At 38.1% G+C, this 27507-nt stretch overlaps 1 protein-coding gene across 1 annotated transcript; it reads right to left on the reverse strand.

The window, feature by feature from the left end:
- LOC115964036 (2-isopropylmalate synthase 1, chloroplastic-like) lies at positions 1-27339 on the reverse strand. Its single transcript, XM_031083323.1, has 12 exons — positions 26599-27339; positions 19734-19947; positions 19572-19652; positions 16072-16164; positions 15902-15988; positions 14387-14487; positions 13764-13797; positions 13591-13665; positions 1973-2056; positions 1750-1884; positions 889-1034; positions 1-378 (listed from the first exon to the last, which is right to left on the reverse strand). Exons 1-12 carry the CDS (start codon positions 27309-27311, stop codon positions 246-248), a joined length of 1896 nt encoding a protein of 631 aa, XP_030939183.1. The 5' UTR covers positions 27312-27339; the 3' UTR covers positions 1-245.
- Between the last annotated feature and the right edge of the window lie 168 nt (positions 27340-27507).

Here is a 27507-nt window from a genome sequence, read left to right on the forward strand (position 1 = left end):
TTTAGCTTTAAAACAACCAATCATCTCTATTCTCAAAATTAATCCTTCCACAGATACAAGCAAAATTTCTACAAATAACACATTTGTATTGAAGTACAACCAAAATCCAATGACAGGCTGCTTAGGCCTATCGCTGAAACTTGTTCATAACAATGAAACAGCCACAAGTTATAACAGAATACTTCATCCCACCTTTGATTGCTAGGCATCCGCATCATGCAAATATGATGACATCCCATAGCTCCTCAAACAGACACAGTGGTTGTTTTGGCTGGAGTCTTAACTGCGGGCTTTTCCTTGAAGCCTAACATCTTATTTAATGCCCCAATAAAGGCCTTGACACTACAAACAACGATATCCATTCCTGCACCAATTCCACTGGCACAAAAACAAGGCAGATTTTATGTTCAATGAATCTGGATTTTAAAGAATCAAATATGCCAAATAAAAAGAAAAACCTATATATATAGTTGGGTTCATGTTACATTTAATGTAATTTTAAGCAAATTATATCATTCAATATTTTTTTTGACATCTGTCGTTGGATTACGTTTTCTATTTATAATATCCATAATTGCAAAATTTCAAGATGGTCATAAATCAATAACTATCTCAACTATCAAACGTTTAAATTTTAAATGTTTGTATTTTCAAATTATGCATAAATATGAGTTTATGAATCGAATAGTAAACAACATTTGATTGAAACAAAATTTGGCATTGGTATTAAAAATATAAAGAACATGTAATCCAATGATGGGATTTTCAAAATATCAATTTAAAATTTTATTAGGTGATGTAATATTGCTTAAAGTTACACTAAGAGTAATATGTGTGTGTATACATACATACATATATATATATATATATATATATTATATGCCATACCTAAATGTGCGATATACTGTTTCTCCAGTATGGGCATGAGTAGATGCGTGGCTATTTTCCCCACGTATTAGAACACGGGTGGTAGCAATTGCATCAATGCCTTCTGTGACTGCAGTCATGGAGTACTCAAGAAGGGTTACAGGTTCCTGGGTACAAGGGATAAAGAAGAATCCTTAACAACACAACTCGTGCTAGATTATTGAGAACAACCTCAGCAAAGATAAATTTTACAATATGAAAATTGATCAAAATCATAAGATACTCAAGTTTGTCCTGTACAAACAGTTTTCTACGTAAGGAGAATTCCAATTTTAAGCTTTAGTGACTTGTATATCCCTTGACCATTTTTGGCTTATAAATTGCTAAAAACAAATCAGGATTCAAAATATATTCCTCAAATTGATCTCTCTTTTAGCTTACTTATCTTAACTAGCATCAATCCCATGTATACCACAAACTTGTCAAAGCAGGAACTTGGATCTAGATGAGAGTATAACGGTCGATTTTGATGAGCTTCTTTTAATTGGTTTATTCAATTTAAAAAAAATAATAATAATACAGCTGTACCTAGATAAAAGTGAGGCTTTGAAAAAATAGTACCTAGTCAAATAAACAAAATAAGCTGAAACAGACCCCAAGACAATCAACTATTTGAATACCATGAGTACCATAAATTTAGGTTCTTCAGGAGAAAGATCATCATTGGATTCTTAATTCTTAATCCTATTTTTCCCCCCTCCCCCATAATACTGGCTAGAGAGATGTAACCCCATGTAAGTGCTGTCTATAAGTCCTCACATAATTATAAATAATTAAAATAAACTTATAGATAATATAAATTTATTAACTTTCATCTCAAACCTTCACAATGAGATTTACAGCCCTGTAAGCTGAATCTACTGGCCCTGTTCCAACAGAACAAGCAACATGCTCTGTTCCATCAGCATCAATGAGTTTAACAGTTGCTGTAGAAAGACCCAGAGTTCCGCAAGTAACCTGTGTATAATGTTCATGTCAATTGGAGGGAATGCCATCAAGCCAAATTGGACAATGAACAGAAAATTTGAAAAGTAAATTTATTTACCTGCACATCATGAAGTTTCCAAACAACTTCTGGCTGAAAAACTTCATCAGATACCAATGCTCTTAGGTCAGCATCAGCAACTCTCTGGGACATTGGCAAAAAAATAAGAGTGCGGATAAATATGGAACCAGAAACAAGGATGCCAGGTACATGTAAACATGTCTAAACAGTTATCTACCAAGAACTCAAATCAAGTTTCAACAATAAAAAGACTTAGGCTTTGTTTATTTCAACAATGATATTTTTTAGAAAATGAGTCATTTTACAAAAAGCATTTTTTATAAAATTATCTCATTTTCCTATGTTTGGTAGCAAGAGTTGAAAAACAATCTCCTAACTTCCCTTATTTAGCTTGTGAGATAGAGTTTCTTCCAAAAAAATTTAGTAGAAAACGATCTCTAAAAATAAGTCATACTTTTTATATTGACCAATGATAGTTTTTCTTTAACTTTTTTTTTTTTTTTTTTTATGCTACTAGACACTAGAAAATACGGAAAACTACCTTTACATAAGGTTTTCCATTGAAATAAATGGAGCATTAATGTTTTTAAATTTATCAATTTCTAGAGAGAACAACCTGATAATTTGTCATCTAAAACCTGAGTCTATGACACACGCACACTAACAGGCACTCCAGACCTAAGCTAGTACACTAAAGAATTCATTACCTAAACATGATGCCAACTTCAAAAGGTTCAACGAAGGATCAATTTCTTCTTCTTTTTTCAAAGATAGGTAGATAGATGGGGAGGGCAGAGGTGGGGTTCAAATGACAAACATGACTCATGAGACACCACAGTCCATAGAGGATGCCATTACCACTATGCTATCAATTGAAACCCCCCAAAGAATCAGGTAATATGATCCAAATTCCAAGAGTCTATGTTATTTTTATTTATCAAAATATGTATGTATGCGTGTGTATAGCCTATAGCTAATTTACTTACTGTTAAGTCCAAGATCAATGTGAGGCACACTTGGTATTTAGCATAGTCTAATTTACTTACTGTTGAATCTTACGTTGGATCTTTTTACTTCAATATGCTGATGGTTTTGTTTAAATTTGACTCTTCCAAAATCTCTGGCCCAAAAGGAACTCCTTGAAAATTGAAGAATAAATGGATAGTTTTGGTTATTAATAAGTTATCTGGACATGGGTCTCGTGTCCTGGTTTGATGATTAGTTATCTTATTCCGCAGTTGGCACAGTTCCACAACAAATAAAATTATCCACAAGCCTATAGCTACACGCTGTAAATTAAAAGAGAGTAATTCAAAAAATTTTCCAAGCTGCCAAGGAATTGTGGCATGAAACCTCGCATTAGCTATTATACTTAAGCAAGTGGGTTTGAGGCCTATATCTTGTAATTCCTCTACGTTAAAGTTAATAAAGCCTTAGACAGAACTTCTAACCAATTTTTGAACTTAAAAACCAGTTTATCAATCTTTGCATTCAGTATGCCCTAAGCTTAATCTAACAACCAAAACCTTCAAAATTGTTGCAATCCAGAATTTCGCAACACACTGTACACTTCAGCAACTTTCTGCCTTGCAAATAAAACCATATCAGAATCTACTTCATTCACGAAGCCTTTTTTTTTTTAATAAGTAATAAGGATGTTATTGTTGGAAATAAAACAAAATACTGATGGGCCTTTTCTCACTTACTCTCACACACTACTTAGTGTATAGAAGAGACTTACACTCACAAATTAAATAAAGGGAGAGAGAGTGGAGAGGGAAGAGTTAGAACTCTTTAAAGCTTTGTATTTCTCTTCAACTCTTGCATAGAACTTGACGGATGAATGGGTTTATATAGTACACCATCCAACCTTTAACTCCTACTAAATTTATTTTTCTAACTCTTACATTCATAAATCCCACACATAACTTCAATACACTTCCCACTACATTAACTTATGAAACTCACACTTATTTACGAAAGATTAATTAAAAACAAGTTTAACTTCTAACATCCCCACTTAAACTTGTTTTCTTGATTACTCCAAGTAAGGCTCGCAGCTTGTTGAATGTGTCATACTTGAGTGGTTTAGTGAATATATCTGCAACTTGATCATGTGACTTCATGAACTCAAGATGAACTTCCTTTCTTGCAATACATTCTCGAATAAAATGACACCTTGTGTCGATGTGCTTGCTTTGGTCATGAAAGACTGGATTCTTTGCAAGAGTTAGTGTTGACTTATTGTCCACAAATATCTTTGTAACTTCTTCTTGAAACATCTATAACTCTTTCAATAAACTTCTAAGCCACATTGCATGACAAACACTAGAGGTAGCAACAACGTACTCAGCTTCACAAGTGGAAAGCATCACGATTGGCTGCTTTTTGGACATCCATGTAAATGCAGTATCACCCATATAGAATACAAAACCAGTAGTACTCTTTCTATCATCCAGGTCTCCGGCCCAATCACTATCACTATAGCCAACAGGTTTAAAATCTTTAGAGAGTGTATACAACAATCCATAATCCAATGTACCTTTTAAATAGCGAAGAATTCTCTTGGCAGTCTTTAAATGAGTCATCGTCGGTGATTCCATGTTAGATACCTCAGACTTCCGACCAAACTCTTGAAGAATGTTGGATTAACCTTCTCTTCATCGTCATACTTTGACAACTTCACTCCACATTCTACAGGGGTGCTAATTGGATTGGAATTTAACATCTCAAACTTCTCAAGAATATCCTTTGCATAACCTTCTTGGGAAATAAAAATCCCATCCTCCATTTGCTTCACTTCAATGCCCAGATAATAGGCCATAAGTCCAATATCTATCATTTCAAACTCCTTAATCATTGCTTTCTTGAAGCCTTCAAACAAACTTAGATTGTTGCTTGTAAAAATCAAATCATCTACATACAGACAAACAATTAAGATATCTCCATTTTTATGCATCTTACAATAAAGCGCATGTTCATGTGGGCATTTAGAAAACCCATTAACCTAGAAATATTTGTCAATTCAACTATTCCAAGCTCTTGGTGCCTGTTTCAGGCCATATAGAGCTTTGTTCAACTTCAAAACTTTATCTTCCTACCCCTCTATAGCATAACCTATAGGCTGCTCAACATAAAGTTCTTCCTCAAGGTAGCCATTCAAAAATGCGGATTTTACATCCATTTGGAAAATTCTCCTTTGATTCTAAGCTGCTAAAGAAATTAGCAATTGTATAGTTTCCAAACAAGCAACTAGGGAAAATACCTCATCATAATCAATACCTTGCTGTTGACGATAGCCTTTCACCACCAATCTTGCTTTGTATCTCTCTACCTCTTCTTTTGCATTCTTCTTCAACTTGTACACTCATTTTACACCAATTGTCTTCTTTCCAGTTGGAAGAGTTGCAAGCTCCCATGTATCATTCTTCTTTATTGCCTTGATCTCTTTGTCCACAACATTTCTCCATTTTTTGTCTCGCACCGCTTCTTCAAATCTTGTAGGTTCACAATCAGCAAACAGACAAAAAAGTGTTACATCATCTGTAATCTCTGTTGAATCATAAAGATCCTAAAGACTTCTCATTTTTCTTGATCTTTCACTAGAACTTCCTTCTAGTAAAGATGATTATGATGGACTTTCATGAATGGAAGATGATGCTACTGGTGATGGAGGTGGAGTGGTAGGCTCTTTGTGAACTTCATTCCCTTGATCTTCCTCTTCAAATAGAGGAAAGAAATCATACTTCTCTTCTTGGGTGCTTCAATCCCATGTGCCTTCTTCGTCGAATTCCACATCTCGACTAATAATGACTTTTCCAGTGCTCGGATTATAGAGCTTATAGCCCTTAGAGTTTAGATCATAGCCAATGAACACATACTTCTTGCTTTTATCATCTAGCTTGGATCTCTCTCGATCTGGTACATATGCATATGCAATGCTCCCAAACACATGAAGATGGGAAACTGTAGGCTTCTTCCTACTCCAAGCTTGTTGTGGGGTTTTTCCTTGTACACTTCTTGTGGGGCAACGATTGGACAAATAGATTGCACAATCTATAGCGTCAGCCCAAAATTCTTTAGGCATTTTCTTACTCTTCAACATGCTTCTGGCCATATTAAGAATTGAACGATTCTTTCTTTCTGCTACACCATTCTGTTGTGGTGACCTCGGAACTGTTAGAGGGCAACGAATCCCATTTGCTTCACAAAATTCTTTGAATTCATTTGATGTGAATTCGCCTCCTCTATCAGATCTTAAGGCCTTAATTTCATGGTCACTCTACTTTTCTACAAATGCCTTAAATTTCTTAAATGCACCAAATGCTTCAGATTTTTGCTTCAAAAAATAAGCCCAAGTTTTTCTACTAAAATCATCAATAAAGAGAAGAAAGTGGTTACTTTTACCAAATGATGATCGCTTTATAGGTCCACACACATCAGTATGAATAAGTTGTAATGGCTTGGTTGCTCTTGTACTAGCTTCTTTTGGAAAGCTCTTCCTTGATTGCTTACCAAGGAGACATCCTTCACAAAGCTGGTTAGGATGCTCAATTGAAGGCAATCCTCTCACCATCTTCATCTTTGTCAACAACTGTAGTCCTCCAAAGTTTAAATGCCCAAATCTTAGATGCCAAAGCCAAGAAGAATCTTTAAAACAAGCCTTAAGACATCTAATAACATCAGTTTGAATATTTAACAAGAACATTCTATTTCTTGTCATTGGCACATTAGCTATCACATTATTTCGATGATCCTTATTAAGCAACTACAATCTTTCAACTGGATATCATAGACTTTCTCAAGGAGTTGTCCCAAACTCAAAATATTAGTTTTCATGCTTGGCACATAATATTCATTAGAAATAAATTGATGATCTCCATTCTTTAAACGGATAAGAATTTTACCTATCCACTTCACTGAAACTTTGGATGAGTCACCAAAGGTAACACTCCCAACCACCGATTCATCAATCTCCATAAACATCCTTTTATTCCCACACATATGATTGCTAGCACCAGAGTCAAGATACCACGCAGCATTTTCTTCTTTGTCTTCTCCTTTGTATGCCAACAACAAAGTTGGCTCCACTTCTTCATTTTTATCTTCAACATAGTTAGCTTTCTCCTCAATAGTGTTAGCGGCATTTTTACATTCAGAAGCATAATGCCCATACTTTTGACAATTATAACATTTGATATTAGACTTATCATACCTTCTTCTATATGGTCTTGAGAAACTTCCTCTTCCATGATCTCGTGGATTGTGAACTTTGACCCCTCTCTTCATAATTGAGAGAGTTTTGACCATTCCTACCTCCAGATCCTCTCCCTCTACCACATCCATGTCCTCGGCCTCTTTGGCTACTTTCATGCCAGCCTTTCTCATTCAAGGTGAGCTTTGCTTGTAGGACTTGCTCCAAAGGCTCTTGCTTCTTCTTATTAAGCCTTTCTTCATGGGCTTGTAATGATCCCATGAGCTAGTCAATGGTGATTGACTCCAAGTCTTTTGATTCCTCAATTGCTACAACGATATGGTCAAACTTAGAAGTTAACAACCGTAGGATTTTTTCTACCACATGAACATCATCCAAGTTCTCGCCATATCTCTTCAATTGATTTACAATTGCTAACACCCTTGAAAAATAATCTGAAATAGATTCAGATTCTTTCATGTGCAAACCTTCAAACTCGCCTCTCAATGTTTGAAGGCGAACTTTCTTCACTTTATCAACTCCCGTTAGAGAGTTTTTAAGAATCTCCCATGCTTGCTTGGATGAAGTTGCATTTGCAACTTTCTCGAACATAGTTTCATCCAAACCTTGATAGATCAACGTAAGAGCTTGTTGATCTTTCTTTCGAGCTTTTTGCAAGGCTTCCTTTTGGTTTGGGGTCAAAGATTCTTCATCTTGTGACTCCACATAACCTTTCTCCACAACCTCCCATGCATCTTGGGATCCGAGCAATGCCTTCATTCGAATACTCCAATTTTCGAAGTTTTGTTTGGTAAGTCAAGGAAATTGGAACAACACCATCCCATTAGCAATAGCCATTATCACCACAAATCAATTGGCTCTAATACCACTTTGGAAATAAAACAAAATACTGATGGGCCTTTCCTCACTTACTCTCACACTACTTAGTGTATAGAAGAGACTCACACTCACAAATTAAATAAAGGGAGAGAGAGTGTGGAGAGGGAAGAGTTAGAACTCTTTAAAGCTTTGTATTTCTCTTCAACTCTTGCATAGAACTTGATGGATGAATGGGATATAGTACACCATCCAACCTTGTAACTCCCACTACATTTATTTTTCTAACTCTTACATTCATAAATCCCATACATAACTTCAATAAACTTCCCACTACATTAACTTATGAAACTCACTTATTTATGAAAGATTAATTAAAAACAAGTTTAACTTCTAACAGTTATATTCAAAAACACTACATAATGCAGAAAAACATAAGGCAGAGAAAAATTACAAAGAAAGAAGAGAAAAAAAAAAAAAAAAAGAAAGAAAGAAAAGCTACTAATTACAAAGGAGAGAGTTAAGGAACATAGGGAGAGAAGCACTAGTAGTGAGACCCCAAGCCCTAGACCAGTGTAAAAGTGAGCCACTAAAAGAAGCCAATAGCTGGTCGTCAAAACTTTCCATGTCCTCAAACATCCTCCAATTTCGGTCCCTCCATAGACGCCACATTAAGCACAACGGAGCTAAATTCCAAATACTAGACGAATGCTTTCCATGCCAATTCCACCAACCAAAGAGAGTATCCACAACCGATCTTGGCATGACCCATGAAATCCCAAAAGATCTAAAAACCAAACTCCATAACTAGTAAACCTTACCATAATGAAGTAGCAAATGATCCACTGTCTCCCCATTACAACAACACATAATGCACCAATCAACAAAATCCATCCCTCTACCCCTCAAATTGTCACCTGTAAGGATCTTATCCCATACAACAATCCATACAAAGAAAGAAACTCACCGAGGAGCCTTTACCTTCCAAACACCTTTCCAAGGAAAGATAATGAGCAAGAGGCTTCTTAACTTATTACAAAATGATTGGATGTCAAAATTCCCATTCTTTGTCAACTTCCATCGCATACGATCTCCATTCTCACTATGAAGTAAATTAGAACCCAAAGTACGGAGAAATTCATCCACACCACCCATTTCCCAATCATTTGGTTTCCGAATGAAACGAACACCCCAGCTTCTCCGTTCCTCTATCCCCAACCGTTCAAGAGAAGAAGCCACTGATGCCTCTTTGTTGGAAGCAATCCCATACACACCCGAAAAGCTTAATTGAAGTGGAGACTCCCCACACCATTGAGCTATCCAAAACTTCACTCTATCCCCCACCCCTACCTCAAACTGAATATTTTTGCTAAAAACCTCCCAACCCATTCAGATACTTTTCCACAAACCACACCCATGTACCCCTCTATCTAGCTTGGAGGTCCATCCCCCCCATTCTTCCCTAAATTTTAGAGTTATAACTCTTCTCCAAAGCCTCGTCTCCTCAACCCCAAACTATCATAACCATTTCCCTAGTAAGGCTTTATTAAGAGTAGTTAATTTCCTTACTCCTAACCCACCATTTTCCAGAGGTGTACACACCTTGTCCCATCCCACCAAATGTGCCTTGGACTCCCCCTACAAGAAATCCCTTTGCAACCTCTCAATTTTATTGGCCACATGCGTAGGGATAGTAAAAAGAGATAAAAAGTAAGTAGGAAGACTAGATAATATACTCTTCAGCAACGTCAATTTTCCACCTTTTAACAAATACATCTCCTTCCACCCAGTTAACCTTCACTTAATTTTCTTCAAGATAGGATTCCAAATAGTGGGGGACTTGTGGGACGTTCCCAATGGCATACCAAGATAAGTCATAGACAAAGATCTAATCCAGCAACCCAAAATCTCTACCAAGTCATGGACATTAGGAACCTCCCCAATGGGAACCATCTCGCTCTTCAAAGCATTAACCTTTAAACCTATCACAGCCTAGAAACAAAGAAGAAGCATCCGAACATGTAGAATCTGCTCCTCATTTGCATCGCAAAATAGAATCGTATCATCCACAAACAAAAGATGCAAGACACATACCCCTCCACCCTGTCTACCGTCAACCTTAAAACCTCAAAGTAAACCAACCCCTTCAACTCTTGTCATCATCTTAATGAAGACCTCCATCATAACCAAGAACAACATAGGAGATAGCGGGTCCCCTTGTCTCAACCCCCTCAAACTCCCAACAAAGTTAGCTGGAGACCCATTAAACAAGACAGAGAATTGGACTGTAGATATACATGTACGGATCCACCTACACCATCTCACCCAAAATCCCATTCTCTTCAACAAATCTAGAAAAGCCTCCCAATTCACATGATCATAGGCTTTCTTAGTGTCCAACTTACAAATAACCCCCGGAATCTTACTCTTCACCCTATTATCAACACACTCATTAACAATAAGAACTGAATCAAGTATCTGTCTACCACCCATAAAACTGTTCTGAGACTCGGATATCAGCTGATCCAAAAACTCTTTCAGGCGGTTTGCCAAAACCTTAGCCAAGATCTTGTATACACTCCCCACCAAACTAATAAGCCTAAAATCTCGAATATTGGAGGCATCGTTCTTCTTAGGGATTAAGGCTATGAAAGTTGCATTAAGAGATTTTTCAAACTTACTATGTTGATAAAACTCTTCAAATATAGCTAAGACATCTATTTCCACAACTCCCCAACAATGGTGATAGAAGGCCATTGTAAAACCATCAGGACCTAAACCTTTATCCCCTTCCAACTCTTTGACAACTAGAAGAATCTCCTCCTTTTCAAACCTCCATTCAAGACAATCCCTCTCTATTCCCTCTATCTAATCAAACTCCAAACCTTCCATAAAAGGCCTCCACTCCTCTGTCTCCTTGTACAAGTTTTTATAAAACTGTACAACTTGGTCCGCCATCTCTAATTCATCCTCATACATAACCCCATCCACCTCCAACATACTAATACGATTATACCTTCTCCGAGAATTAGCCACCTTATGGAAGAATTTGGTATTGTTGTCTCCTTTCTTAACGCATAGCATCCTCGATTTCTATCTCCACGAGACTTCTTCCAAAGAGAGAAAGTTCTATATTTGAGATCTCAACATAGCCCTCTCGCCCATCTCCACTTCAGAAAGGCCATACTCCCCTTCCTTAACATCCAATAATTTCAAGGCCTCCAACAATTCTTTCTTTTGACAACCTACATTTCCAAACTCACTGCGGTTCCACTAAATATCTTCTTTCAAAGCCTTCAGCTTCTTGGCAAGCACAAAACTAAGAGTACCTAAGAAGGAATATCGATTCCACCAAGAATGAACCCTATTTGTGAACCCACCCGTCTTTAACCACATGTTCTCAAACCTAAAAAGACTCTTCCCCCTCAATATCCCTCCTGCCTCCACTAATATAGGGAAGTGGTCTAAAATAGGATGAGGTAAAACCCGCTGGATCACAAATGAATAGTGATCCTCCCAATCATGAGAAACTAGAGCCCTATCTATCCTTGACATCGAAGGCTGATCCAAACCACTAGACCAAGTATAACTCCCTCATTTCAATGACAAATCTATCAAATTAAGCTCCTCAATGAACTCAAAAAAATTCTCCATAGCCGTAGTAAGGCACGATCCCCCCAACCATTCACTTGGGAAGCGAACGATATTGAAGTCTTCTGTGTAACACCATGGAACTTCCCAAAGTTGCTGAATTCCAATCAGCTCATCCCACATCTGCCCCCTCAAGTTATTATTATTCGGGCCATAAACCCCAAAGCATGCCTAAATAAAACCATCCCCCACACCCTGCCACCAAACTGACATGGAAAAGTGACCTACCATTACCTCCAACTTTTCTAAAGCCCTCCTATCCCACATCATCAAAACCCCACCAGCTGTTTGATCTGCATCCAAAACCACCCAATCTACATAAGGGCAACTCCACAAGCTACAAACCAACTGTCTATCCATGCCAGCAAGCTTAATTTCTTGAAGGCAGACTACATCACAATACCACTCACGTAGTAGATTTCTAACTACCAAACATTTCCGCGAATCATTCAATCCTCGAACATTCCATGACACCATTTTTAACTTCATAAAAACTGTAAACTCCTTGCTACAATCTTAGTATTGCAGTCAAAGAAAACTATCTACCATCATAATTAACCGAAGAAATCAAATTCCTCAACTCCCTCTTCCCTTTATCCTTGGAGACAACTTTTCAGTGGACTGCATCTCTCCTGTGCATCAAATTGGCAGCCTCAATCTCCCCCTCAAGCCTTTGTAAGAGCATAATACACATCTTCTCATGCCAACCCAAAGAAAGCCCCATCATCTTACTGAAACCAGAGATCCTATGTTTCACCCAATTAAAAATATTCAAAGTATTACCAAACCCCATCACCTCATTATTACTATTTAACTCATCCGACACAACCAACCCCAGAGGATTAATAGTCATCAAAGGGGAGAAGCAATCCCCATCACCCAAGCCCATGTTTGCACTAATTGCACAATCAACCCAACCACCTTCATCTCCATCCTGAATACCCAAATCCGCAGTCCCAACTCTCGATAGACTCAGAACATAATCGGATAACACAAGACCATTTGTTGCCCTATCACCCTCTGTTTCTCCCTTACCCAGTAGGATCGGAGGCTCATCGGCGTAAGACCCATCGAAAACAGGACCCTCAACCTCCACCAATGTCTTCGCCAAGCAACCCATGTTCTCAGTTTGAGGAACAGGCATCATCTTCGTCCTCGTAGAGTGGGTTAGAGCTGCATCGGCGCTATCCAGTGTCGCCGATGAGTCCTCGGCCTGAGACCCATCAGAAACAAGGCATTGGGTCACCGCCGATGACGTTGCGGGTCGACCTATCTTCTCGGTGTGACCAGCCGAGGTCTCACAAACAAATGAGCTCATCGCCTTCCTTGAGGAGTGGTTTCGCTCTGTATTGGCCTCAGCCATCGGCGCCAGTGACTCCTCAGCGTGAAGTCCACAACCACCTGTGATGTCGACCTCCCTCGTAGACTCAGCACGTCGACCCATTGCCTCATTCTAAGCAATAGAAGCTTCGTGAGATGCGTTGGGCTTCACAAAGCCTTGTAACCCATTTCAGCTTTACTTGGCCTCAACCCACAATTAAGAGTGGGTAGTATGGTCAATAAGAAGTGCAGTAAAATGACTAAAATCTAGTCCTTAAATGATAAATAGCAACAGTTTCATTTTCCTTTCATCACAAAACATGTATGCAAGTTTTTCTCACTATGCAGGAAACCAGAAATCAGACTATGTTCCTCTGTAAGAATCGGCCAATTAACCAATTAAAAGTTTGAGTATGTTGTACTTTTCTTATCCTTCTGCCAATGACCTCTAACTCAAATGGCACTTCACTCCCTCCTTCCAATGGGTGGACTGGGAATTACTATTATTTCTAAAATTGAATCAAATTCAGATTTCTTTTATTTTTGTCAGAGAAGTTATAAACAGAAATGCATAAAAGTCAGAGCTCAAACCATAACTCAAATATACTTTTAAAAATAAATAAATAAAGACCACCTTTCTCTTTCTCTTACTCACCTTTTTCTGATCAGCTACTGCTTTGAAACGCCAAAATATATTCTCAAGTTGTTCGTTGTCAAGCTCATAACCAAGCTGAAAAATGAGGAAGATTGAAGTGTAAATGCTTAACTGCAAAGAAAAGGAATATCATAAACCAAAAACAAGGCACAATGATGCAAACAGTAGAGTACCTCTTCAAGTCGCTTTCTCAAGGCATGGCGTCCACTGTGCCAGCAAAATGTATGAACCAAAAATTTATATTAAAATAGTGTCATTTCATATTAAAAATAAAAATTCTCAATAACTTTTGCTCACATACATGATACACCCATGGACATAACTAAAACAACCAACATAAATAAAAGTACTTTACTACATTATGAAAAAAAAAAAAAAAAAAAAAAAAAAAAAAAAAAAAAAAAAAAAACAGAAAATATTAAGAATTAATGTCTATTTCTGCTAATGGAGCAAGTAATTGATAGTTGAGGATCATTTATTTATTATTTAGACAGGGTCGATAAGCTAATCCAAAAGAACTACTAAATCAGAGGCAAATTTTTCAGATAAAAGATGAGCAGTTTGGAATATTTATTTAGTTCCCCCAATCTTCTTTATGCTATTATAGAACTTTTTTTTTGATAAGTTATGCTGTTACAAAACTTGAAAGGAAGAAATCCACCATAGTCTCAGAATGGTAACAAAATTTGGTGGGGATAACAAAATTATCTTTCTCTTAATGGGAACTAATGAAGTTGAAATACATGAACTATGGCTGATACAAATAAAAAATTTCCATAATGAAACACAGCAATACCTAAGTTTCCCAAGGACGATACCAGCTTCATTGGATCGCTCGTAACCAATATCTTCAGGAGCTATTATTTCATATGTGCCTTTGTGCTTAAGCACTCCATCCTACAAACAAATGGCTTTATTGTAATTAAAGTTTCAATTACAACAACCCCCCCCCCCCCCCCAAAAAAAGAAAAAAGAAAGAGGAAAAATAAATTACAAATGCAGACAAACAAATATAAAAGTTTTGAGATATTTGTTTATAATGCAAACCTGATACACACACACATTAGATTATAAAATATAAGTTCATAACCCTAGTCCATTCCTATTTTGTGCAGAACAAAACTATTAATTCTTTGATTCCAATAAAGAAATAGGGATCTTGAACGAAGGAAAAGATTCTAGATGCTAAAAAAGGCTGGTATAGCTTTTGTCAATGTTATACCCCGTAACTTTTTCTCTTTTTGTTGGATGTGCTTTTATCAAATCCACCGTTGGATTATATTGACTCCTTATATCTTTTGGCTTGCAAAATATCAAAATGATCATCATAGATCAATAACTATCTCATCTAAAATATATATATATTAGATTAAATTTTAATTTTATGTCATTAAAATCATACACAAAACATGAGTTTATGGATTGGCTAGTAAATTAGATCCAACAATAACAACAAAGCCTTAGTCCCAAAAATTTTGGGTTGCCTATGAATCCTCTACAAATTAGCTAGCATCAATAAGATGGTAAATAAGATCCAACTGACACAATATTTTGCATGCTTGTTAATCATAAACAGAACATTTAATCCAACAATTGAATTTTCAACACATAAATCCAATAAAAAGTTATTATAGCTTATTGTTAAATTTTTTAATAAATTACTCTTACTTATCAACAAAAAAAAAAAGGTTATTATAGGGTGGAGCATTGACAAAGAGTTACATCAAGATTAATCTAATATAACCCATTTATATATATATATATATATATAGACACACACACTTGACTGTAAGAGTTTGACCAGGCTAACCAATTTAATAACCTGTCTTGTAGGGCTGGCAATAAAAATTCAGAAGCCTCTAAAAAACCTGATATGAGTTTACTAACTTCACATACAGCCATAACCAGTATACAGTTGTAAAATTAATTTACCTACTTACTGGTTTCCATACAGGTTGAAGAGTTTCAAATCTCTTAATTATCCAACTAAATCCATCTGTATGACTACTAAACCCCCAAAAGCTAGTCCTTCTAAAACTATATCAACCTCTAACGCCCCTCTTAAAAATTAAGGAAAAAATAAATAAAAACACGGAGAGCCATAAAGAGGCCTCCTCATAAATTTTATTTCAGTTGTTCAATATAAAATGTAAAGTGCTTCAGATTTCTAGATCAATTTTGTTTTCCAATCATGAGCAAAACTTGATAGATAATAGATTGCTTTTCTAGCCACTTCCTACCAACTCTTCAAAATGAGCTATAACAGATAGGGTGCAGTACTGCAGTCACAGAGATAATAAGTGATAAGTACCTGATGGATACCACTTTCATGAGCAAAAGCATTACGACCAACAATAGCTTTGTGTGGCTGCACATGCAATCCAGTGTACTCCTCAACCTAAACAATTATGCCTTGAGTATCAAAAGTGCATTCAACCAACAATGAAAAAATAGGTGTAATTTGTACAGTGAAGAAATTACCATCTTGCTTGTGATATAAATGTGCCGTGTATTAATTCCAGTATAAAGACCTCCCAAGACATCCCCTTCATGGCATTTTAAGATCATTACAACCTGCATATTTCAAAAGTATGTTAGAGCACTTTAAACAACAAAAGGATAATCAATGGCAAAGAGAACAATGAAACAATATAGAAGAATATGAAGAAATTAGCTATGAAAAAATCTTTCATGAAGCCACAACCTTATAATTGAACCCTTTCTCAAATAAATAAAAAATAAAAAAATAAAAGGTGGGGGGGGATGGGGAGTTCCACTTCAGTTGTAGCTCATTGGCTTAAACAATTTATTTTAAAAGGATGAAAGATGCCAAAAACAAGACCTGGTTAGAAACCATAACAAGTCTGCATAATCTTATACAGCTTAGTTTAATTTGCTAATAAAGAATGCAAGATGGCATACAGGGAGACAGAAAACATATCAAGGTCCATTCTACACTAAGATCAGAAAAGTTATCAAATTTTGTGTTTGAACTGTTGGAATGTTGGGAGGTCAGTTTCAATGCCATAGAGGAGCCAAGGAGTGGCGAGCCTTGTGCATCATGTATGTGGTTTGAAAGAAAGAGACAGGTCTTTGATGGCGTCCTGCCTATGTCATCAATGAGTTCATTTTACGGACATTGTTTGATTGGATGTATGCTCTAGGCGGCACCCCCTCAATGTCTTTGGTTAATTTTATTGATTCTCTTTCCTTTTGAGTTCTATTCTTTGAATTGGGCTAGTCTATATCCTTTGTCTTCCCTTTTCCTTTTCTAATAAAATTTTTACTTAAAAAAAATTAAAATAAAAAATAAAAAAAAAAATTAAAAAAAAAAAAAAAAAGAGAAAAGACCTTCTATCATCATGAAGCCAAATCTTGTCTCCTTGATTATACTCTTCATGATAATCTTCATAAATTAGTGGAGAATCCCAATCTACGGCACAAACCCCTTCAAAAGTTTCATCCTTTAATTCAAGTGCACACATTAACTGATCCTCCCATATATGGTTCTCCCTCTTGCCTCCACTTTTAAAGCAACTATTATATGGAATGGCATGCTTGAGAAAATGGAGAGACGCCTGGCCAGTTGGAAAAGAATGTATGGCGGCTTCTCTTTAAAGGATAGCTTCCCAGAATTGTATAGCATTGCTTGTAACAAGGATGCTTCAGTGGCATAATTGTTGTCTCCCTCAAGAGATAATTATCACTAGAATGTCAGTTTTGTTTGTCCAGCACAAGATTGGGAGTTGGAATCAATTGCAACGTTCTTAGATTTGATATATTCTGGTTTGATGAGAAGTAATGCAGCGAATCAGCTCTATTTGAAACCTTCTTCCAAGCAGATTTTTTATGTTTGATCCTATTATAGGGTCCTACATTCTAATACCCAACTCTCTTTTCCTTGGAATACCATATGGAAGCCAAAAGTACCACCAAAGGTTAGTTTCTTCCTTTGGTCAGCTGCTCAGCTGCTTTGGGGGGGATTTTAACTGGGGTTGTGGATCTTTTAGCTAGCTGGCCTAGTAAGTTCAACAAGCATAGATCAGCAATTTGGGACATGATCCATCATTGTCTCGTGGGTTATCTGGCAGGAACGAAATGCTTGTACATTTGAAGGAAATGAGAGATCAATCTATAACTTGAAGCTACTTTTCCTCCAAACTTTATTTGGGTGGACAAATGCCTCAGGGCCTTTTACTTTTGTTTCTTAAGCTAATTTGCTTAATTGTTGTAATTTTCATGTTTTGTAGTTCTGTTTTTTGCCGATCCTTAGCACACTGCCTGTGTGCTTTTGTTCTTTGTGTTACTCTCTCTTTTCTTCAATTAAGTTTTATTTATTTATTTTAAATGTTATATGGTTCCAACATCATGAAAGGAGTTTTCATTTTCTATTAGCATACTCATCCTTGAGACTAACTTTCAGTCTGTGCAGTCGCCTTTTAAAATCTCTGTACTGGTTCCCACCGGTTCTCGTTGCTAAAGAACTTGTACAACTCACAACAAATTTTCAATCATACACCTTATCTCATCCATCTTCATCTGTTGGTCTTGATTTTTTCTAACCCCAAGACCTCTACCATGACCAACCATAGCTAAAAAGTTGCAACCTTAGACTCCAATCTAAATTATGTGGCTTAGATCTAGAATATTTCGCTTTGATACCATTTGATGATGGTAAGGAGAGCCTAGATCTAGTGCAGGAGAAGGCTTCAAGGAGAAATTCCAACAACAAACAAGATTAAGGCAAAGAAAAAGATAATAAGATTGAAATTGGAACAACCAAATATCAATTTCTAGGCTCAGAGAGCTCAACAAATATTCAAATCACAGATAAGAAGAGGTTGCCTACAATGACTCAAAAGAGGCTATTTATGATAGCCTTTAGTAACCCTAGTATCCTAACCCTTTATCTTACATATAACAAGTTAATCCTGACAATCCAACTTCATTAAAAGTCATACGACCTTTTAAAATACTAATGACATAATGATAAATAAAACATAAATTAGATAAATAAAAAACAATGAACTAATGGGCCTTCTTTTCTTTTTCGTTGATCTTAAAATCTCCTGCATCAAATTTCTAACTGACAACGGCATCCAAAATGCTTGTATACTTTAATTAGTGAGAATTTTTGGAAGAACAAGGGGGAGAGAGAGAGAGACATATAAACATGGACATACAGAAATTGGGATCAGAAACAAGATGCATTTGATTTTGAATTACTTTTTGAGGACATTGATCCAAGTGAATATGGATGCCCAGAAGCCTTGTAAGTCCCTAAAATATCTTCAGACATATGTGAGTAGCATATGTTCTATGGCACACCATAATAATATTGGAGGCATCTGAAGGATAGTAATTAAGGGTGCAATGGGAGACGCTAATGCTCATATGCAAGGCCTTTAATGAAAGTGACCTCATTTAATGACCAATTATAATTTGGTGTTAGGTTAGCGTACGACAGGAATCATGTTCTCATAAATTATTTGTAACAGCATTCACAAATAGGAAGCATAGAAACAAATTCAGGATATGGAAAGAGATTATACATATGTGGCAAGAGGACACACCAATAAATAAATACAAAGTTTCATATGCATGTCAATTTTTTGTTAAATTGTTTGATATTCTATAGTTCTATGGAATAATAATTTTATCATTCAAGTACCCCTAATTTAAAAGTTGGTCAAAGTTTAGATAATGAACTCTAACTCAAATGACACCCCCTTCCTTTGTAAGAGCAAGGTTGAGGGTGAGGTCATGGCTTCAACGCCCATCATTTGCAAGTGTAACTTACCAATAAAAACAAAGTATCTTGAACCCATTTTATATATTCAGTTAAATATGCACAATTCTAAAATATCATATATTTAGCTAGAAGTATTGGATAAGTTTATGTGTCTCCCTGTTACAAGTATCCATGCCACATAGAATTAGATATTCATTTTCTGCAGAACGTCACATGATTCAGTACTTACCTCCTCTAGTGAAGCATTCCCAGCTCTTTCACCAATGCCATTGATTGTCACTTCCAGCTGCCTCGCACCAGCACATGCCCCCTGAGCAGATGAAACAAAAAATGAGTGCAATTTTTTTTTTTTCCCGATGAATAAACAGAGCAAAAGAAAAGATGGACATACTGATACGGTGTTAGCAGTAGAAAGCCCAAGATCATTCTGGCAGTGAGTTGAAATAATAACATTTTCGATTCCAGGGTTATTGGCCTTTATATCAGAAATCAATTTCCCAAATTCAGTTGGCACAGTAATGCCCACAGTGTCAGGTATGTTTAGAGTTGTCGCACCAGCCTTTATAACTTCACCCAATATTTCATAAAGGAACTCCTTATCAGATCTGGTAGATTCAAAGAAACAAAAGATTGTTAGGTTTTCTAATCTAATGAAGAATAAAGGCCAAAATACATTCTTAGTTCCTAAAATTTAACCCATAAGCGATTTTAGCCTTTATGGAATGATGACGCATCTGTTATGTCACGTCATGTGAGGGACTAAAAGCAATCACTTTAAGTTTGTTAGAGACTAAATCACACATGGGCTAACCAATCTAAAATTCAAGTATCAACAGTGTATTTAGGCCAAAAAAAAAAAAAAACCAACTATAGAGAACAATCTTTTTTTTTTTTTTGATAGATAATAACAGTTTTATTGAGAAAAAAAAAGCACAATGAATTTACGATAGTAAACTCACTGCACTGAAAAGAATACAAACCAATCAAATAGAAAGGCTAACAGAATTAAGGAAATCAAACAAAGAGTGACAATGCGTAAACCCCCAAACCCGGGACCACTCAAACAAAGTCCTGAGTAGCAAAGACTTCACACAGTCTACAAATCTCTCAGTTTCCTCAAAAGTACGGGCATTGCGCTCCTTCCAAATTAACCACATAATACAAGCTGGAACCATATTCCACACTTTTGAAGTGTGACTCCCCAACCAATTCCACCATGCAGTAAGAAGAGAAACAACATTCTTCGGCATCACCCACTGAACCCCAAACAAACGAAGGACTTCACTCCACAAAGTATAAGCATACTTACAATGGATCAATAAATGATCCACAGTTTCCTCTTCACATCGACAAAGGCAGCACCAATTCACAAGAGGTAATGTCTTCTTAACGAGGTTGTCTATAGTAAGAAGCCCACCCCTAGCAGCTGTCCATAAGAAGAAAGCCACCCTTTTAGGTACCTTAACACACCAAATGCTCTTCCAAGGAAAAGACACCACTGGAGCTGCTAGCAATGAATTATAGAAAGAGCGCACATCAAAAACACCATTACGATTCAATTGCCATATCATGGTATCATCACCCCCCCTAGGTAACTTAGAAGAGATATATGTAAAGAAATCATAAAAGATCCCTGTCTCCCAGTCTTGAAATGCACGACAGAAACATAAATTCCAGCTTCTACCACCCCCATCCAAATCATAATCAACCATTTCTGAAATCATAGCTTCCTTGTTCACCGCAATAGCAAACAGTGCTGGATATAAATCTTTCAAGGCAGTAGGGCTACTCCAAGGGTCGTGCCAGAATCTGATACGAAAACCCTCTCCTGCCGCATACAACACATGACCAAAGAAACTCTCAGCCCCCTTCCTAATATTCTTCCACATACCACAACCATGAGTCCCTCTAACAACTCTAGTATACCATCCCCCACTGGCCTCCCCATATTTGGAAGCTATAACCTGCCTCCATAACCGTGTGACCTCATTTCCAAATCTCCAGAGCCACTTCCCAAGCAAAGCTTGGTTAAACAGCCCAATTTTCCGGATCCCCAAGCCACCAGACTCCACTGGCCACACAACTTTCTCCCAAGCAACAAGTGAGAATTTAAAGACCTCATTAGATCTCCCCCAAAGGAAATCCCTCTGAATTTTCTCCAATCTGTCCGCCACATGTTGTGGGATAGTGAACAAAGATAAATAATAAGTAGGGAGGCTTGATAAAGTACTCTTCAATAAAGTAAGTCTACCTCCTTTTGACAAATATAACTGCTTCCAACCTGCAAGCTTTTTTTCCATCCTTTCAATGATAGGGTTCCAAATTGAGGGATCCTTATAATGTGCCCCCAAAGGCATCCCCAAATAAGACATGGGTAAACAGCCTACCTTACAACATAAGATACGAGCTAAAGCATCCAAGTTCCCAACCTCACCAACCGGCACAATCTCACTCTTGCCAACATTTACTTTCAGTCCTGTGATAGCTTCAAAGAAAATTAGAACCATACGAATATGTAATAATTGTTCCTTTGATGCATCACAAAAGAGAATAGTATCATCAGCAAACAAAAGGTGGGAAATATGCAAACCTCCATGTGTATTGGGATTTGCTTGGAAACCACTGATAAAGCCTCCATCTTCTGTCCTTTTCAACAACCTGCTCAATACCTCCATTACCAATAAGAATAGGAGTGGAGATAAAGGATCCCCTTGGCGAAGACCACGAGAGCTGCCAAAGAAACCAACAGGAGACCCATTAATAAGGACAGAAAAACGAGCAGTAGAAATACACATCTTCATCCATCTCCCCCACTTCTCCCCAAAACACATCCTCTCCATAAGGTAAAATAGGGCACTCCAACTCACATGGTCATAAGCCTTCTCAATATCCAATTTAATAATCACACCCGGAATACCACTCTTCAATCTACTATCCAAGCATTCATTTGCAATAAGAACAGAGTCAAGTATCTGTCTTCCCCCAACAAAAGAATTTTGGGAGTTGGAAATAAGTTTATCCAACACACAACGCAGTCTATGTGCCAACACCTTTGAAAGTAGCTTGTACAAACTACCCACCAGGCTAATTGGGCGGAAATCTCTAATATTGACTGCATTAAGCTTCTTGGGTATCAAACACAGAAAGGTGGCATTGAGTGATTTTTCAAAGATACATTCTTTGTGGAAGTCTGCAAAAAAAGCCAAAATCTCCTTCTCAAGAACACACCAGCATTTTTGAAAGAAAGCCATAGTAAAGCCATCTGGACCGGGAGCCTTATCACCCTTAGACTCCTGTAGGGCTGCAAGGATCTCCTCCTTCTCAAACTCCCTTTCTAAAGCAATCCGATCGGTTTCATCCAAATTTGCAAACTCTAAACCATCAATAGTGGGCCTCCAAGATTCAGTCTCCTGATACAAGGCCTTATAAAAACCTACCACTTGATCCTGAATTGCAAACTCATCCTCATACAAAATGCCCTCAACCTCCACACCTCTCATAGTATTTGTACGTCTATGAGAATTAGCAAGTCTATGAAAAAATCTAGTATTATTATCCCCTTCTTTTAAGTACAAAGCCTTCGATTTCTGCCTCCAAGAAATCTCCTCCAAAGAAGCTAAATACTCAATATCAGCCTTTATCTCAACCCTTCTTGCATTATCTGCCGGTGACAAAGTTTGCATCCCTTCTCTCAAATCTAGTTCCAGAAGTTCAGACAGCAAGGATTTTTTCTTAAAAGCCACATCCCCAAAGACATGTTTATTCCAATGTTTCAAGTCTCCTTTAAGAGCTTTCAATTTGCAAGCTAGAACATAACTAGGAGGTCCCACAAAATGGTATCCATTCCACCAACCTCTCACAAGATCCACAAAACCCTCCACCTTAAGCCACATATTCTCAAATTTGAAAGAAGACTTACCCCTCGACATTCCACCTGCCTCCACAAGAAGAGGGCAGTGGTCCAAAATCACTCTAGGAAGAGGCCTTTGAATCACATCCAAGAAATGATCCTCCCAATCAGTGGATACCAGCACTCTATCAATTCTAGACATAGAAGGGTTCTCTGAATCACGGAACCAAGTGTACTCACCCCCCACCAAAGGTATATCAACCAATAAATTCCTTTCAATAAAGTCCGAGAATTTAAACATGGCTGGACTGAAAGAAGAACAACCAAGGCGCTCTGCTGGGTATCTGATGATATTAAAATCACCAAAAAGACACCAAGCAGTACTCCACCTCCCTCTCACACTATCAAGTTCAGTCCACAAAGCATCCCTAAGACCATTAGCATTCGGACCATACACCCCTGTACATATCCAAGCAAAGCCGTCTACCACAGCCTGTAACAAAACAGAAACAGAAAAGCATCCAACCATACAATCTATTTTTTTATACACCCTTGTATCCCAAGCTAGAAGAACCCCCCCTGCTGTATGAATAGCATCCAAAGCCTCCCAATCAACAAAAGGGCTACTCCAAAGACTTTTCACGACAGCAAGATTGACAGAATCCAACTTGGTTTCTTGGAAACACACTACATCACACTTCCACTCCTTGAGTAAATTCTTCACCGTATCCCTCTTATGAGGATTGTTTAATCCTCTCACATTCCAAGATAAGAGTTTCAAATTCATGGACAACTAACTGAGCCCACCCCGCAGAAATTCTCACTCTCTCTGGTTTGTCGACCAGATTGCCCCTCATAATTTATGGAAGAGATTAAGTTCCTCAATTCCCTCATTCCTTTTTTTGAAGAGGATGCATTACGACGCAAACTACCTACTGTGGCTTGTTTTTCCCACACTTTCTCAAGCTTCTGAAAAAAAGCAATGCACTGCTGCTCGAATGAGTCAATAGGAAAACCCACGAATTTACCAAAGCCTTTGATCTTCCTCTTCACCCACACTGAAGGTTCCAGATCCTCCCCCTCAAGAAAATCATCCAAAGCAGCCTCCTCTGATACTAATTCCATACCCCCTTGGGGATCCCACTTAGCCAGAGGCACACAATCCAATGCATTCCCAACATCCTCATCCTCACCTGACCTCATGGTGTTGACCCAGTCCAGTAGCAAGATTTCATCATTCTTAGAATCAAATCCCAGCTCAGAAAGGGGATAGACACAATTTTTACCCAGCATCTGATGGTGATGGAGCATATCGGAAAATCCAGAGTCCAGTAGAGACGGGGAAGCTGATGATTCAGCAATGACAGGTTGCCCATCGGAGTTAAGGACAGCCCCAGAGGTTGGAAAGTCCTCTCCTGAACCATCGGCGACTCTCGCACTAAAATCCATACAACCCACCTCAGCCCCGCTTGATATAGGGTCCACTGGAAGGCCACCAACAGCCCCAACCTTACCACCGCACCCATCGGACCTTGTAAGGGCATCGCCCATCTCGTCGGTACCCGGAGCCATCATCAAAGGCTTCTCGGCTGAGCCTTGGGGGTTCGATCCTTCACTTATCTGGGTAACCGTCGACGAAGCATGATTTACAAAACCATCCACACACCCATCGGTCCTTGGGAGACCCCCATCTAGCTCGCCGGTTCCTGGAGACAGCTTCAGACCCTTCTCGGCTGAAACAAGTGACCCCGATCCTTCTCCCACCTCCCATGTACTTCTTTCAGTCAAACGTAACATATTCATAATGAATTCATTGTGGGCTTTAGTGGGTTTAGCCCGCTGAGCTTGATCACAAGTCAGCCCGGGCTCTAACCAAACAGGGCCCATCTTAGCCCTTTCTGGTTTAACAAAATTACTCCAGTGGACTTTACGGTGAGAATTCCCATCTAAAACAACAGTAATTTTCAAGGAAAAATGGGCCTGGGTCCATTTGGCAGAAGGGCCACGTAAGGGTCTATTAATAGAATGTTTATTTAAAATTTGAAATCCCCCAAAACTCTCCTTCTGATTTAAGTTCTCAGGAATATTTGGAAACTGATTTGCCAGACATAAATTCCTTCCTGATTTCACGTCTCCATTAAGATTTTTCCAATCTTGATTCCTTGAATTACCGGTGGACTTTTCAGGCCCACCACCGCCAGCAGCCACCTCCTTCCCTAGTCTAGAAGCCGGTTTTCCCAAGAAGAACTCACGTAACTTCAATTCAAAGAACGCCCAACCGCCCTTATTCCTCCCTTCCGGGACACACAAACAGCCACGTCTTGCCCCATTATGATACTCAGAGATCTCCAAAAAAAGACCACTCTTGTTTGACCTACTAGAGAATTCCAAGATTTTGTACTGCTCGTGGAACCGCATGAAAAAGTGTTTCTTGCTCATTTTTTGGTTTGCTAGAAGTCTATAATCTTATTGAGATTAAAGCACAACAAATAGCAACACATCAATAACTCTATCATAGTTTGCAATAAAAAAATGACAAATGAGAAATCTGGAAACCTCTCATGTACAAAATGAAAACCATTCACAATGAACATTTTTTCTTAGCTACCCCATTCACAATTGTGTATCAATCACCTCTCCCAAACCATGCAAAAGTGGGAGCCTTACGCACTAGGTACAACCTTTCTTTTTATTCACAATAAACTAACATGTGGAGAAAGTGTAGAAAACAAAGTCGAGCTAAGCGATTGAACACTTAAACTGATAAGACTGTCCCGAGAAAAAACAAGTCATTTTTCAATTATTCTACTCTTTTTGCCCCAATACCAACCATTAATTAAAAATGGTTTCCCATTTCGGCATTTCCATTAAAATAAGTACAAAAGTTACCCATTTGCAAATTTTACAACAATGCAGAGCAAGTTACCCTTTAGTATCCGTTTGGATCCGCGTTTGCGGATCCATGTTTGCATTTCTTTCCTCTTTTTTCTTTTAGCAACATGTTTTGACTTTTCAGCACACCATTCACAGGTCTTATAAACTTCACTTTTTAACAGCTTTTTTATTAAAAATAGATCTTACGATACTATTCACACATTTAAAAATTATTTTATTACAATGTTTTCAATTTTAACAAAACTGAAAATATTGTAACAAAATAATATTTAAATATATAAATAATAACCGGAAAAGTGACTAGTAAAGTATGTGAACCCAAAAACAGTGCATAAATATACTGTTTACGGGAGAATGGTAAAAAGTTGCCGCTTTTTGAAAAAAACGATTAGCACGCAGTCTCGCAAATAAGTCGGATCACTTAGCTATAGTAGCGATTAGCATTTTAAAATCTCACTTTTTTTTCACAAACCCATTTCAGAAAACTGAAAAAGCAAGGTGAAAAGCAAACCTCCCAGCATCTTCGGGGCTAAACTCGACGTCATCACAGCCCAAGCTCCTTGCAAAACTCACCATACTCCTTGCAATCTCAATGACCTGTTCTTTGGTCTTCCTCAACTTGAATTCCATGTGAATAGCACTGGTGGCAATGAAGGTATGAATCCTGGGTCTTTTAGCGTACTTGACAGCTTCCCAGGCTCTCCGAATATCTTTCTCATTGCACCGAGAGAGGCCACAGATGACCGGAACGTATCCATCGGCATCGACAGCATTGCCAACCTCCTTGGCAATGGTCTTCACGGCCTCGAAATCGTCGTTGGAGGCGGCGGGGAAGCCGGACTCGATGATGTCGACGCCGAGCTTGGCGAGCTGCCTGGCAATGTCGAGTTTTTCCTTGGAGGTTAGAGAGGCACCGGGGGACTGCTCGCCGTCGCGGAGAGTGGTGTCGAAGATGCGGACGTAGTTGGGGTCAGAGATGCGGTTGGGGATGTAATTGGGGCGGCGGCGGGGGGAAGGTGTGGGTGTGGGAGTGGAGTCTGATGGGGATTGTTGGGGGTGGGAACAGGAGATGGCGGTTTTTTTTAAGGTGAAAGGGAATGAGTGTTTTGGGGAGAAATGAAGAGGAGAGTGGTGGTGGTGGTGGTGGGGAGTTATGGAGTTTAGTGGGGAAATGGAAGTTGTGGCTGTGGGGGAGAACTTGGGGGTTGAGAAAATGGCGGCCATGGGTTAGAGAGAGACACAGAGAGAGAGAGAGAGAGATTGTTAGTTGTTACTGTTAAGCCCTGAACGAGAGAGTGGGGTTTTAGGACATTGGGTTTGGGGGATGGGAGTGTATCAAATGAATATGAAAGTAAAATACCCTATCGGTTGCGTAGATAGTGACTAATACAATACACCTTTCACGTAGCTTCCCATTTTT

The sequence above is a fragment of the Quercus lobata genome, chromosome 10 (assembly GCF_001633185.2).
Source record: "Quercus lobata isolate SW786 chromosome 10, ValleyOak3.0 Primary Assembly, whole genome shotgun sequence".
Lineage (NCBI taxonomy): Eukaryota > Viridiplantae > Streptophyta > Magnoliopsida > Fagales > Fagaceae > Quercus > Quercus lobata.

Excerpts from the sequence above, each read along its gene's own strand:
- LOC115964036 (XM_031083323.1), bottom strand. The coding sequence starts at position 27,311 with ATGGCCGCCATTTTCTCAACCCCCAAGTTCTCCCCCACAGCCACAACT. Across the intron at positions 14,488-15,901 it reads ATGAAAGTGGTATCCATCAG|GATGGAGTGCTTAAGCACAA; the intron begins GTACTTATCACT and ends ATTTGTTTGTAG. Across the intron at positions 13,798-14,386 it reads ATCGTCCTTGGGAAACTTAG|TGGACGCCATGCCTTGAGAA; the intron begins GTATTGCTGTGT and ends TTGCTGGCACAG.